Source organism: Taudactylus pleione, unplaced genomic scaffold, assembly GCF_031769625.1.
Source record: "Taudactylus pleione unplaced genomic scaffold, aTauple2 ptg000114l, whole genome shotgun sequence".
In the NCBI taxonomy this organism is placed as follows: Eukaryota; Metazoa; Chordata; class Amphibia; order Anura; family Myobatrachidae; genus Taudactylus; species Taudactylus pleione.
This window is the reverse complement of record NW_028284516.1, coordinates 11,212,625-11,228,611: the sequence shown is the minus strand read 5'-3', so window position 1 is coordinate 11,228,611 and position 15,987 is coordinate 11,212,625. Positions and strand designations below refer to the sequence as shown.

The 15,987-nt window shown below is 41.4% G+C and overlaps 1 protein-coding gene across 4 annotated transcripts in view; it reads left to right on the top strand.

Annotated features, from left to right (window-relative positions):
• Positions 1-15,987, top strand: part of RALYL (RALY RNA binding protein like) — an 804,654-nt gene that overhangs the window by 397,293 nt on the left and 391,374 nt on the right. For all 4 annotated transcript variants that reach the window (XM_088471539.1, XM_088471537.1, XM_088471540.1 and 1 more), the window contains exon 3: positions 15,544-15,821. In XM_088471539.1, the coding sequence (XP_088327665.1) occupies positions 15,566-15,821 (256 nt within the window). In that variant the 5' untranslated portion in view covers positions 15,544-15,565. The remainder of the gene's footprint in view (positions 1-15,543; positions 15,822-15,987) is intronic.

Sequence of the window (15,987 nt, the reverse complement as noted above, 5' to 3'; positions counted from 1 at the left end):
GACAGGATGAGGCATTTGTGGGTGGTAACAGGGGAAAGTGCTTGAAAACGGGGAGTGGAGATCCGAACGCAGGTGTGCCAAACGGTCAAAACGGGCGTTTCAAGGGTGTGCATAATTAACAAAGCAGCGTCATCGACCACGTCACTTGGTTGTCTCTTAGCCTGAACTGTTCGCATGATTGCGGTAGGAAAATCCAACCACAAGCACTGCGAGCAGTTCAGACGCCTTTCGATGTACTTGATTAATCTAATAAATAGTGGAGATGATGTATGATGTGAACGGCCAGGGGGCGTCTTTACAAAATAGCGAGTGCATGTTTCGTTCGCTCGCTCAGACATAGAGGCGTCAACAGACCGCAAAGAGCGAGCACTCAATTTAAATAGCTGGCCCCTTTTTCTGAATGAGCGAGCACAAATAGCGTCCGGCTCTGAATCAGGCCCTGAGGTTTGTGATTTGCTGTTTGGAGAAGTGTGTTGGGAATATAAAATATATATATATAATCATATTTTCTACTAGTCTTTCACTTTTAGCCTAATAGTTAATAGTTATTGATTAAGAAATACATTCTATACGGTCGTACAGTTTATTAGACTGCCATCTTGCCTGCCACTGCTGTGCTCCTATGTTTCATAGATGTGCTATTTTCTTTTAAACTGCCATGTGTTGTGGCGCCGGTCTATCACTTAGTTTGTCCAGTGAACTCACTGCAGCCTTTGGTTAGTGTTGGTAAAAACAGTATTGTGAGGTTGTCAAAATTACCTGGAAATGACTCTAAATGAATGTTTCAAACTTGCACATAAAAACAGTGCTGGATAAACTGATATTAATAATACTGTATGAAACAGGTCCAAATTACATGACTTTAGCTGTGTTTATCATTTTTCAAAAGAAAAACAAAACAACTGAGGCAGGGCCGGGGCTAGGTTTTGCTGCTCCCAGCGCCATCCTGTGTTACCGCCCCATCCCTCCTCCGCTCCCTCCCCCTGAGCATATACACTGAATTTAGCGCCGGGTTGGATGGAGGGCTTTTCTTGCACCTGCCGGATACAATGGCGCTCCGGGTGACAGACCTGCTTGCCTGAGCCTGGAATACAATATAAACAGCAATATTGATAGTAAGTGCGCAATAAACTCAGGGGTGCAGCAAGGGTGAAAATACAATCGAGTAAACACCCACTACTCAACAAATCATGCACAATTAAAAAGGTGTAGTTCACCTCCTAAGGCTCCCCCAACACCACATGCACATAGACGATAAGGCAAAAAAGAGAATAATAACCATAAATCAACTCCACTTGTTATGGGATCATGTAACCATGTAGATAAATCTTGCAACCTTTAGTTATTGTAAAACATGAATATTTCTTATCCTCCAATGTTTCAAATGCTGGTCACAGCAAATCTCACATGTGGGGATATAAAAAGGAATACAACCATAGTGTAGATCCAAAATAAAATAAGATATACTTTAAATCATAAGTTGCACTCACAAGTTACAAATAATAATCAAGCATGTAAAAATCCATTCAGCATGGCACAGCAGCAGTATATACATGACCTTCCTCCTTGGATTCCTTAGATGGTATAAGGAGGGCAAGGATGCCTGCTCCGGATGCAGTCTTATGCCCAAGGTAAATCAGGTACAGCCAGACCTCTGCCAGTGATGGATATCGTCCTTAGAGCCTACGCTTAACGCGTTTCAGACCTCTTGGTCCTTCCTCAGAAGCGTGTTTAAGGCTCAGTCTTGCAGCATATATATGCCCTTCCTAATCAACCTAACACAGCACCACATTTACCGCTAATCGGCACTGATTGGTTTACGCGCATGCGCAATCACATATGTGTCCCGGAAACAAGATGGCTGTGCGTTCCACTCGGCAGGAAACGGTCATGTTATGCGTCCCACAGCCTCAGTGAATCCGGAAGTAGCAGTTTTATTGCGTTCCAAGCTGTCCAGCCGGAGTCTTTAATATAGTCCTTCAAGCGGAGATCAAATCAATACATTTCATAGCCTCCATATCGCCAAGAATAATGCGCATCATGCATTCCAAAATCATTAGATATTAAATTAATGTTCCTCATGATTGCCACATTTCATAGCCAGGATGACAATAATAATACATTAAAAAACGTCCTCACTCATCAATCCCATCAGGGAGATATCAATGGGTCCATAAATAACGTCCATATATGGATGAGATAAATAGAAAAAGAAGAAATAAATAGATTAAAAAGATTAAAATATTAAGAATGAATAAAAAAATTCAGTATAGCAGCACGAATAATAAACATATAAAATGGCAGAATAATAACATCAATGTAAAAAACACTTCAGTTCGAAGTCACCATTTAATCCCCTGGGTACAAGGGTCTTTAATTGATGAATCCATTTCATTTTGGATTGAGACAACCGTTTATCTAGATCTCTAGTACGCCACTTAGGCATAATAACCTGTATGCCTAAAACATTCCTTATATGGCATTCTTGTGAATTATGAAATTGTTTAAAATGTTTAGATACTATATGGGTCTCCAATCCCTTACGGATGTTATAAATATGTTCTGACCATCTAGTTTTCAAATTTCTACTCGTTTTGCCTACATAGAATAGGCCACAAGAACATTCCAAAATATATATTGCATTTTTAGAATGGCATGTGACAAATTCATTGATGGGATACTTTACACCATTTACTGTAAACTCAATGACTTTTTTTGCACTTGATTTTACTGTTTTGCACATCAAACAGCTTGAACTACACCTTTTTTATTGTGCCTGTGCCTGGAGCCACCACTGAACTGAGGGTTGATTTACCAAAACCTGAACCAAACCAGGATGATTAAGAACCAAAACTAAAACACAGGCGTCTACGCACATCTCTTCGTTAAAGTAGCATTTATTGTTTTTGCAGTTATGAGCAGTACTATCAATGAATGGTTGCAATAAGCATCTACAAAGAGTAACTTCTAAAAGTGAAATTGATACATGGCAAACCAGCTTAGTTTGCCGTTAAAATGATTGCTGCTTTAAAAATACAGGAAGACTTGCAGGAGTTCCCACAGAGGCTGCAAGTCTCAACCTACAGTACAGTATTACATAAGCACCATAATGTGTGTCTTTATATTCTCTGGTTTGTAAATGATCCTAAGCACCTTTCAAAAGTCTGTGTCTTCCTAAATTCTCAGAGCTTTTTTAAACACATTATTATATAATGCACATTATGGTTTCAGATAACCTCTAATTACTAATGATTTGACTTTAATATATTTGTCATCTTTGAATGATTGACCAGTCAGGTGACTTTCTGTCAGTCTATTCTGTCAGTCTATTTCCACAAAATAATTTGTCAGTGGTACTTTGTGTATCTATCTCTCTCTTAAAAATAAAATAAAAAAAGGTATTTTTTATTTTTGTAACAGCTGAAGTTTCCCAGAAGCAATATTAAGATGCCTCATTTAAATTGGTGTGATGTTGCTTACTCAACCAACTTTTAAATGACAACTGATTTAAATGAAGGGTATGCAGCTTGAGGCAAGTAGGATTTGCAAATCTCCATTAAGGGCCTGCTGTGGCAGCTGCAGTAAATTAGGGGCACTGGAGAAAAGTTAAGTACTAGGAATATTTTGGACAAATAATTGCAAATATATTTAAATTTATTAATATTTGGTAGCTCCTCATTTACAAGTATACAATTACAAGGGAATGTGCGAAGCATATTCTCAGAAATTGTCAAAAAAATAAGCTCATGAACTTTTTGGCTAAGCATTAAAATATATGCAATTTTGCTTAAAAAAAATTCAACAGGGTCTAGATAGAGATGAAGTAAATTCAAAACAGTTATGCAGAATATTCACCTCATTCTGCATTTGACTGTGGAATTCTGCACAGTTCTCAAGTAGAATATGCCATTACGTGTTCCAAACGGAAGACCATGGGGTGAGTTTATCCAGCAGTGTTTTTATGTGCAAGTTTAAAACAACATGTTGTTGATGTTGTTGGATTTATTAATCAGTGATTTAAAAGGTAAAAACTGAGATTGGCAGTGATGTATAGCGGATTTTAAATCCACCATATCATAGGTTTAGTTGGACCTAGAGATGCCTGCGGAACCCCTTGTTTTGCTTTAGGAAAAACCACTCTCAAATTTTATGGTTTTGGTAAAATCACCCCCAAGTGTTTTGGTTCAATTCGGATTTGGGTTTGTATTTCTTTAAAAATAATAAAAACAGCAAAAATCATATACTTTGGACTTGTTTACATGCAAACCAATTTTTTTAATCCAAGTTCCAAATTTACAGCAGACCCGAGTCAGGACTCTGTTCTACTCGGAACCCCAAAAGTGATCATTCTGGCACTCCATTCGGTTCAGAATCCCAAAGTTCTGGTGTGTTCGGTTTTCATGATAACCGAACCATACATGTCTAGTTGATACCACCATGATTACTGTAAAAACAAAACCTCCCACTCGTTCATAGTGCCACCATACTGTTTAAAAATAAACTGCTTGGAAATACAGAATAAATTGCAGACTATATATTTGTAATATTTATAATGGTCCTCTATATTATTATTATTTATTATGTCTACCCCCATACTGTATTTTATTAATATTTATTAGACCCCCTAATATATTATTAATCTTTATTATGACCTTCCTATATATTATTCATAAACCTACGATCACAGGTATGGTGGTGCCAGAAATGTTTTACAGATGGGGGTAATAACAATCGTCCCTCACATACGAGAGATGATCCTGAGCCTTCATGACCACATTCAAGAAAATGGTTTGTTTCAAAGCCTGGCCTGAGAGTTTTTGGGTCATCCAGCTGGCACTCCATATATTATCGTAGGAATACTGTATATATACTTTAGTTTTCCCTGCACTGAAATCCCACTAACAGATTTATTTATTTTATTTATTTAATAACCCACCTTAGCCTCATTCATTGGACTCTATTGTGCCACGCTGTGTTTTGCAACATCAAATAGGTACCTTGGAGCTTTGTCCTTTAGTCCCTGAAATGTAGCCGTTTGTTCACCAATAGAATGCTTTTGCTGTTTGTTATTGCTGTTCTATGTCAGACCTTTATGGGATTGAATAATCTAGTGTTTTATTTAATCTGGAAATTGTATCCCCTCAGAAACCAGGAACTGTGCCATTAGCTAGGGCAAGGATCATGATTTCCTATTTTTAAGCATTTTTGTTAGTCATATAGCAGCAATTGTACTGAAGAAATGCCATTTTATACCATGATGGATTTTTGAATCCCACAGTTTGGGCAGAATATGTAATTACAGAATGCAGGGTGACACCCGAAATTATATTACACATATCTTTTGCCACTCAAACAAAAAAAAAGATTTTACTGACAATTCTGTAAAAATGAATTAGCAATATATTTTTTTTTGTTAATGCTTCATAAGTTAATGCATCAACAGTCCATATGAACAAGAGGGGCAGCATTAGTAACTTTGAGAGAAAAATAACCACAGAAAAGGTATCTTTACTATAACATGACCTAATATCTGACAATGAGTGGTTGTCAGGGAAACATTGATAATATATATATAGCAAAACTCTAATAATGCTACATGTGTGCAGCCTAGGAAACATTAATGCTGAGCTGGAAGTAAAATAGAACCAAAGTCACTGGCATATGCACATACCGTAATCACCCCCTAACAGACACAGTTGCGAATATTACAGGCACTGCATGGCTCGCATTTTGCATGAAGACTCCTATACTGAACTTTGCCTACATGAAACTGTCTCGTAAGGGTTGATGCGTTCGACTGCACAGCTGAATTTGCATGCACTTATTTTCTGAACATGTGCAATGCGAATTCACGCAAGGTATGCTACACAAACAGGTGTACCTTCAACTATGCATCAGCCCCAGATATATTAACGCGCTGAATATTATAGAAAGGACAGATGTTTGCAACTATGTTGCTGCCTGTTTCCTCTGCTCTTATATTCAATAAAGGTGAATATTTTTTTAACAAGGTTTGTTTTGCTTACCTTAACCTTGCCAGAGTCTACTGCATTACTGGAGAGGAGGGGCCCAGTCAGTACACAGGTCCCCTCCTTTCTTAAACCACCCCTGCGAGTGTCCCGGAGGGAACAAACCCTCTAAATATAATGTGTCACTGCATTCTAGTCATTGTGGAACCAGACCACCCCCCCTCAGTTTAAAGCTGTGATTCACGGCACTTTACAGCAGGGGCTAGGATGACGCCATTAAATCCAAATGGCGTCATCCAACCCTTCTGGCTCCCCACTTCAGTCTAGAAGTGGGCAAAACTGGGAGAGTCAGGAAAGCCCCTCCAAATGGGCAAGTATAGACCTTCATTTAGTATTGTGTAGCTCATTGAAAAGTGGGTATATTACTGTATCTCAAGAAAACATGTCTAATAGTGGCCTCCTCATTCACAACTAGATTTCAACATAACCATCATTATTACATACAGTCTTTATTTCTTCTACAAGGTGCAGCTGAGAATTATGTAAATCCTGAGCATTAATCAGAAATGTACCTGGAGCTCCAGCTAGTATGTTTGCAATATATCATGCTTGTAATGGTCAAGTATTAATGTTACTGTATCATCACATTAATTAACTATAAAATCAGAAACATAATATGTTTCGAAACAAATACATAAATAATAAGGATTGTACAACATGTTCTATCTGCATGTGATATACAAGATATTGGCCACAATTGGCAAATGTTTACAGAGGGCTCTTGGCAAGTTTCTATAGGCAGATAGTCATTGTCATTGTTTAAGTCTCTTAACTCTATTAGACTAGAATAATATCCTGTACTGTATGCAACTGACCACTCACAGGCTGCCCACTATCGTCTTGGGTTAGCCTCAATATTGTGCCATGTGTATCTCACCTTTTAGTGGAGTAGAAGACATGAATAGAAGTATTGAAGCGTGGGTTTAAAATTTTAAATGAAAATAATTATTCTGGATCTGTACTAGGCAATGTAAGGAGTATCTCAGGGCTGTAAATATATATAATATATACAGCACCCTGCAACCTGGAGAGCTGCACGGTGAGTCCTCAGGACACACCCAGGGCTTAGCTTCCTGTATCTAGCCCCCTATTCTGTGACATGTGGAAGGCGGTGGTGATGGGGCCGGCACAGGCTGCATTAGTTCCCCACAACAACACTAATTTTCCTAGTAGTCGGGCGGCCTCCTCCATTGTCATATTCTATACTTATTTATGGTTTGTGTGACAGCATATGTTTGAGGAAATGTTCTATACAGTGTGTTAGCGCTGTCAAAGTGTAGTATATGCACAGAGAAGGACCCAAGGTTGCAGTCATCTGCTACTCAAGTAAGGAATGATTCCCAGTAAAACCAGCTCTGGTGGGTTAAGTGCAGAACCTCTGACACATCACAAAAAACACCTCAAGATTTGCTGCATTCAACTATATGCATGAATCAATAGATTCTTATGTATCTCACTGTGGTGGCCTTAGTTTTATTTTTTATAGACTGCTTGTAAATTTGTAGATAGTTGTCTACCTTGCTTACCAGTAGGCCAGTCCTTGAAGATATTTGTACTGTGAGAGAAATTTGACTCTCGATAGGATTGATAGGAGATCCATCAACGATGAAACTTGGCGACAGCCAACAGACCCCACATAATATTAATAGCTATCTCACAGTATAATAAACTGAAAACACCACCATAATTAACTATGATACCTACATTATAAAAATAAATAAACACTCAAAGTGTAACATTAATCTTTCTAAGAGGTCTATTTACTAAGCAGTGTTAGGAGACAGAGTGAAAAGTGATAAGGTGCCAGCCAATCAGCTCCCAACTGTCATTTTTCAAACACAGCCTGTGAAATGACAGTTGGGAGCTGATTGGCTAGCACCTTATCACTTTTCACTCTGTCTCCTAACACTGCTTAGTAATTAGACCCCTAAGACACTTACTTATGTTCACAACTGATGGCGGCAGCCACACAGCAGCCTGAAGCAGACAGTGGAGGTGAGGAGAAGACAGGAGACCGGTTGAGAGAAAAGGAGGAGGATAGAAGATAGGAGGACAGATGTGGGGTAGTATAAGAAAGTAACCTTAAGGGATGGGCCAGCTATTGGGAGGCACAACATTGGTTAGTGCTAGCCCATATTAAAGGTGCCCACACACATACCGATCTGCACACGATCCCACGATGTGTGCAATTTCCCCTGAACTCTCCCCCCGGCAGCTCCCTGGCAGCTCCTACACACGATTTGGAGTAAAAAGCATCCAATCTGACTTAAGATCTATCGTGCATCTTAACTTTTTTTTTTTTCCCAGTGCATTTTGTCCCAGATTGTCAGATCTGCCCTACTGCACGGCAGATCTGACGATGTGATGTGCGACCAGCGGGGACGCGCATCGCATCGTGATCGTGAGTTAGGACTCACGATTTCCTCACGATTTGGCCATATTTTACACGATCTGTCGTCACGATTCGTCGGAATCGGCCAGATTGTGTAAAATATCGCTATGTGTGTGGGAACCTTATGACATGGATAATGTTGGACTGCCTAGAGTTGGGCTCCTGAGTTCTGCACAGTAGGGATAGACAATTGCAGGGTCGGTACCAATGTTTTTGATAAATTCATTATTGAAAATAGCATACAAATATGCACCAGAAACAACAGAAACAAGTCGTAATATCGACAACAACTGTGCTCAGGAGACCGACCTCTTCAAGAAAAGAATGTCATTAGCTAATATGATGGTATATTAATGGTTTGTTTCAAGACTCCTCATAGAAGGAGGAATGCTTTTAAGAGCAGCTCCATTTCCTTCTGAGTTTATCTGCACTGTGTGTAGTGGATGATTGTGAATACAGTACATGCACTCTAATCAACCCTTGTTCCTGGAAACCAAATCAATGAAATTCAAACCTTTTGCTCACCCACATGTTAATGGAGCAGTAGTGTTTTGTGAATATTTCTTAGATTCATGGGTAGATTTACTAAGGAGGGAGTTGTCAATATTGTTATATTTTAGCATGACAGTTACACCCTAAATGTGGTTGGGTATGAGATCCCGGCCGTCGGGATGCCGGCTGTCATAATACCGACAGCGGCATCCTGACAGTCAGATTCCCAACACCTGAAGGTAAATAACCTGACCCTAACCCCTAACCCTCACCCACCTTTCCCGCAGCCTAACCCTAATTCTCCCCCCATAGCCTAATCCTTACTCAGCACCTAAACCCTAACCATCCCCTCCGCAGCCTAAACCTACCCCCCCTGAGTGGCCTAACATTAACCACCTAAAGCTAACCCTCCCCCTTACCCTAATACTTACCGTCAGGATTCCAGCGGTCGGAAATTCTGGAGCCGGGATTCTGGAGCCGGGATCTTGGAGCCGGCATCCTGACTGCCGGGGTGGTGACTACATCCCCCTAAAATGTACTTCTGGTATTTTGTTTTTCAGAACCAAGTTTTATAGTTTTAAATAATATATTCTTGCTGTATCATTAAATGTTCAAGTTTGCTTCTATAACTATCCTATATTCTTTAGATATATGATACAGTAGATTTTAGCTTAACATTAAGAACAACAATTAGAAAACTATTCTATTTAACTTAGTCTAAAACATCTTTCTTTTTACTTGCCATTTTGCTGCATGCCTTTATCAAGTGACGAAATGTACCCATTCAATCTACGTAAAATACTTTGATTGTCAAAATGCATAAAAGGACAGGAATACTAATGTGCCTAGGCCGCAAATGCATAAAGAAACTGTGCGTTTGTGCGTCTTTACTGGGAATGTAGGACACACTGTGCAGTTTACAGGAACTGACACATCACATGATACACAAAACTGGGACACCGAGGTGTACATAAGTCACTGCTAGCTTTAATTCTGTTAAAAATCTATGTTATTCTGGTTCATCTAGCAATATTTCTTCTCTCTCTGTTCTTTGTTCTGCCACGTTAGAATAGGAGAAAATGTTAGCTTGTGTTAGCATTGCATTGATTACAGTAAAGGAGTACACATAACCTTTCCTGCTCTATCTATCCAACAGTCAATGGAATCTAACAAGACAGAAAATGTAATGCACTCCAGTTGCCATTTACTGGACAAAAGGCTAAAAGACTTTTATTGTGTCCATTTGTTCGTCACTTGGACTTGATTGCCACTGCAACTGATTATAAAAACGTAAGACTTTGTATTTCGGCAGATGGAAAAGTACCACATGTGCATTTAATAAAAAAGAATCAATAAGTTGAATTGTCCATTCTCCAATAGGGCCCTTTACAGCCCCTTTATCATTGATAAAGAGCATATTTTGTACCTTTGGACTAATAGATTTTTCTCAAAATGCTCTGGAGACATTTATGAGTCAATTTCAGCACATCAAGATCGGAGACGATTATCCTAAAATGATATGTCATGCTAACCCATATAGTTATCCCATTTTGTACATGTTGCAATTATTTACATCATGTATTGCAAATCAATATAGATCAATATAAGCAAAAATGCTTCGGGACAACTACTGCTCCCAGGCGCACACGGAGGGGGAGTTTCTCAGTATCCAGAAATCCCCTGCCCGCCGATCACTAAGTGTAGTGCGGGCACACTAACAAACACACCGCCGCCGGCACCTAGTAGTACGCTCGTGTGTTTATTTTAGCAGCCAATGAGAGTCAGACAGACTCTCATTTGCAGCTGGATCCACGGAGGGAGCCGGGTGGAGCTCACTCATGAGCTCCGCCTTCCGGCTCTTGCCGCAGTGGGTGATGAGAGAGATGTCATGATGTCTCTCCCATAGAGCAGAGCGGCCCGGGAGGAGCGTAGAGCGGCGGTTGCGGCAGGAGCGGGGTAAGTTGTGGGGTTTTTTTTGCGTGTGTGTAAGGGGCACGGGCACTGCATATAGGGGAGGGCGCTACTGGGAGCACTGTATAGGGTAGGTGGCCACTACTAGGGGCACTATATAGGGGGAGCCAGTACTTGGGGCACTGTATAGGAGGGCCACTACTGGGGGCACTGTATAGAGGGGGTGGCTGCTACTGGGGCACTGTATAGCGGGGTTGCTACTGGGGGCACTGAATAAGGGGTGGCCCATTCTGGGGGCACTGAATAGGGGAACTATTACTTGGGACACTATATAAGGGGCACTACTGGGGGAAAAACTACTGGGGGCACTATATAAGAGGCACTACTGGGGGGACTACTACTGGGGGGAATACTACTGTGGGCACTACATAAGGGATACTATTGGGGGCACGCACTATATAAAGAGGACTGCATAAGGGGGACTACTACTGGGGGCACTGCATAGTAGGGACTACTACTGGGGGCACTACATAAGTGGCACTACTGGGGGCACTGCAAAGGGGGGTCTACTACTGGGGGCACTATATAAGAGGCACTACTGGGAGCACTGCAAAGGGGGGACTACTACTGGGGGCACTATATAAGGGGAACTACTGGGGGCACTACAAAGGGGGGTCTACTACTGGGGGCACTATATAAGGGGTATTACTGGGGCCACTGCATAAGGGGGACTACTGGGGGCACTGCAAAGGAGGACCACTACTGGGGGCACTGCAAAGGGGGACCACTACTGGGGGGAGGGGGGTCTTTAATAAATTATGCTGGCTGTATTTATTTGCCTCGTGCATTCATGTTTTTTAGTGATAGAGGTGTGTGTGTCAGTAAATCAGTGTGTGTGTATCCCGACTGAGTGGCTGAGTGGTATATTTTACTGTTTCTATCTATCTATTTATCTATCTATCTGTCTGTCTGTCTGTCTGTCTGTCTATTTATTTATTTGCGGCTAAATGTCTTTTCATTGGTTCGGTAACCAAGGATTTGGAAACCCCCCTTTCAAAATCCTGCATTTGCCACTGGCTCCATCTACCACCAAACAGAATGTCTTGCCTCTTTCTACTACTACAGTACAGTAACATTTTAATTGACAGATACTGTATTCTATATGTTTTGTATTTAGCTAAAATGTGGCAAGGAACATGCAGTTAAACTAATTAAATCTAATAACACATGATATAGTTTTCACTTATACTATATATGATGCAGCACTCACTGCAATAAACTCTGAACTTTCTGTATATATGTATGATATATGTCTTAAAAAACCTACCCTTGATCCTAACACTCTCTCCAGCTACCGTCCCAGCTCTCTCCTCCCTTTTGCCTCCAAGCTCCTTGACCGTGTTGTTTCCAACTGCCTTACCACCTTTCTTTCCTCCCACTCCCTCCTTGACCCTTTTCAGTCTGGCTTCCGTTCTCTCCACTCCACTGAAATTGCCCTCACAATAGTCAGCAATGGCCTCCTTGCTGCTAAATCGAAGGGCCACTACTCTCTGCTAATTCTCCCTGACCTCTCTGCTGCTTTCAACACTGTGGACCACCCTCTCCTGCTGCAAATCCTTCACTCCCTTGGTATTCATGACACTGCCCTCTCCTGGCTATCCTCCTACCACTCTGACCGATCCTTCTCTGTCTCCTCTCATGACTCCTCTTCCCCCCCACAGCCTCTTACAGTAGGTGTTCCCCAAGGTTCTGTTCTTCAACCTCTCCTATTCTCCCTCTATAAGTCCTCTCTAGGTGAACTCATCAGCTCTTTTGACCTCCATTATCATCTCTATGCTGATGATACTCAGATCTACCTTTCCTCCCCTGACCTCTCCCCCTCTCTACTCACTCGTATCTCCAACTGTCTCTCTGCTATCTCTTCCTGGATGTCCCACCAATTTCTTAAACTTAATAAGACTGAGATGATCATTTTCCCTCCCTCCAACATAACCGCACATCTTACCATTTCTTTATCAACTGATGGCACAACTATCTCCTCTAGCCCCAAAGTGCCCTTCTTGGAGTTCTCCTGAACTCCTCCCTCTCCTTCAAACCACATATCACAGTCCTGCCATTTCAATCTTAAAAATATTTCTACGATTAGACCCTTTCTCACCCAGGATGCAACTAAAACCCTCAAACACTCACTGGTCATCTCCAGATTGGACTACTGTAACCTCCTCCTACAGTATCTGGCCTCCCCAACTCCCATCTCTCTCCTCTCCAGTCTGTCCTCAATGCTGCTGCTCGGCTCATCTTCCTCTCCAAATGCTCTACATCTGCCTCCCCTCTCCTACAAACCCTCCACTGGCTCCCCTTCCCCTTCAGAACCCAATTCAAGGTTCTCACACTCACTTAGAAAGCCCTTATCCATTCCTCTCCCATTAACATCTCTGACCTCATCTCCCTTCACTCTCCTGTTTGTCCTCTTCGTTCAACAAATGCATGCCACCTCTCATACCAACTGATTACTTCCTCCCACTCCCACCTCCAAAATTTTCCCCATGCTGCTCCCCAGCTTTGGAACTCTCTCCCTCTTCCCATCAGACTCTCCACCTCTCTACAATCCTTCAAAAGGGCTCTCAAGACCCACTACTTCATCAAAGCCTTTCAGCTCTTATCTTAACTTGCTGCTACAAGCTCCTTCCTCCCTGTCTACCCCTTTTGTGTCACATCTGTTTGTCTGCCCCTCCCTTTAGAATATAAGATGACATGAGCAGGGCCCTCTACCCTCTTGAGCTTCTCCTTACTTTACTTTAATCTACTTCTTACTCCCCACTAGGACACCTAACACTTGGTTTCTTATGCTCTTATGTCCTCATCCTGTATTGTATTGTACTGTAAGTCACTGGTCAACCTATTTGTTTAAGTACTTTGTAAGGTGCTGCGGAACACTTGTGGCGCCATATTAATAATAATAATAATAATAATAATAATAATGTATGTATATGACCCTTAATTATCTGTGTGACCCATAGCCAGATATATTAGGCACACTAGGTTCCCACCTAGGGGGTCTGTGAGTCCTGAAGGGCACAGCTTACCTTAACCTCTTTTTTGTTGACAAATGGGAATGGGAAGCGGGCACATACCAATTTGATATGTAAGATCCTCGTGTGGTCTTAATCCGGTTCTGGTGTTACCTACAAATACAACATAGTGGAATGTGCACAGATACTTAGTAGAACCTAATGGTGATCAGATTGGGCCTGAATCTGACTCACATGCAATTTGGCATCTAAGGCATCTTGGCATCTAAGTGGCGCTGAGCATGAGTTCAGAGCCCGTGCGCACAGAGTTGCAGTTGTGATTGAGACACTTGGTCTCAGGAATGTCTTGAAAATGTATTGCCATTCCTGTGCTATGACTGGGAGGTGACAGGGAGATGGCTTGTGGACACATAGAGATGTTTCGTCTTATGGCCGCTTTATGTGAGTGCCACAGTCCTGTCACTGAAGTGGTTGCATACTCAAACACATAATCATTCACATTGGAGGCCATAGCCAGCTGGAGAATCTACCCCTAGCATGGGGCTGGTGCAAGTTTCCATGGTGCGACCAATTGTTGCATCTACAGACGCACTACTATAAGTTGTATTTGAGTGTCTTAGGACACTCAAAGTGGGCGTGTCAAACCTTGCACAGTCAGACGCCAGGGAAGGGCTTGTAGCAGCACATTCAGTCGTCGAAGCAAGTGCTGCACACACGAATGCTACAACATTCAACTTAGGCTCAGCCCCATTGTTGTATGCACATAGAATGGATTGTATTGCAGTAAAAGGCATGCAACATGCATTCTATCACCTATTCCTCTGTAATACTCTCAGGTTCCTTACCATTGCTGAAACTTCAGTTCTCTCTATAGGGGTCTCATCTTCACTCACACTCCATGACCAATCAGGTGGTAGATTAGGCTTTCCTACTTCCCCTGTCTTCCCCTTCTGAAACAGCTCTCCAGAACTTTTCCTCTCCTTCTTTTTAAAGTCCATACCATGGGGGTAAATGTACAGATGTGTCCACATACATCTTACTTCCTTGCTTGTTAAACAGCCCTTCTAGTCTCGATAGTGCTGATCGGGTTTCCATGCGACTTTTTACCTTTAAGTGTGTCTTATTTGCAAAGCGATGCGAATAGGATGCACAAACAGCTTCTGATTAAATTGATATGCAGCATGTGTGCAATTGTGGTCACAGTACAGTATCTTTCTTTTTACTACATATATAAACTGGACCAGGGCTGTAACAGGGCATGGATGAACCCTGTTCCGGCCCCGTCCACTGCTCTTTTTCAGCGCAGAAAAAGCTATTTTATTGAATAGCTTTTCCCCGTGCTGCAGTAGTTTTGGCAGGCAATTAGACGCAGGGTAGTTGAATACCTGCCATTGTATCTGTGTATATATTAAGAAATATTATCTTGAAAACATTTCTGAGCCTCAGTATTGTACCTTATAGGGAGCAGACTTTTGGAATAGTTTTTATTTAACACCATACATATTTTTAGTACAACTAGCGCAGTGATTCCTTTTTGTTATACTATATCTGACGTTTAGCACTAACTTCCTTCACTTGTTGCAGGTCTACTAATTACATATTTTTAACTATTTGGAGCGCCAGGAGTTTTAGTGGTGGTTTCCACTACCTATCGTGTAATTTTTATCTATGTTCATTATCATTACAGGTGACAGGCGACATATACAATAATGACTGGCAAAACACAAACTAGCAACGTCACAAACAAGAACGATCCAAAGTCAATCATTTCCAGAGTCTTCATTGGCAACCTCAACACAGGGATTGTGAAGAAAGGGGACATTGAAGCAATATTTGCCAAATATGGAAAAATAGTTGGATGCTCAGTTCATAAAGGATATGCATTTGTACAGTACGTCAGTGAGAGGCACGCCAGAGCGGCCGTCTCAGGAGAAAATGCGCGGATTGTCGGAGGTCAGCCGCTAGGTAAGAAAACTGGTTTCCATTTAGATACCAATATGGGAATAAATGTCTTTTTTGTAATTTATTATGTATTTATTATATGTTGGATCATAAGTTTTCTGTGAACACATCTTGGTTGATTTAAAATGGATTTGAGGCAGCCTATGGCTGGTCAGGATCAGTATTTTCT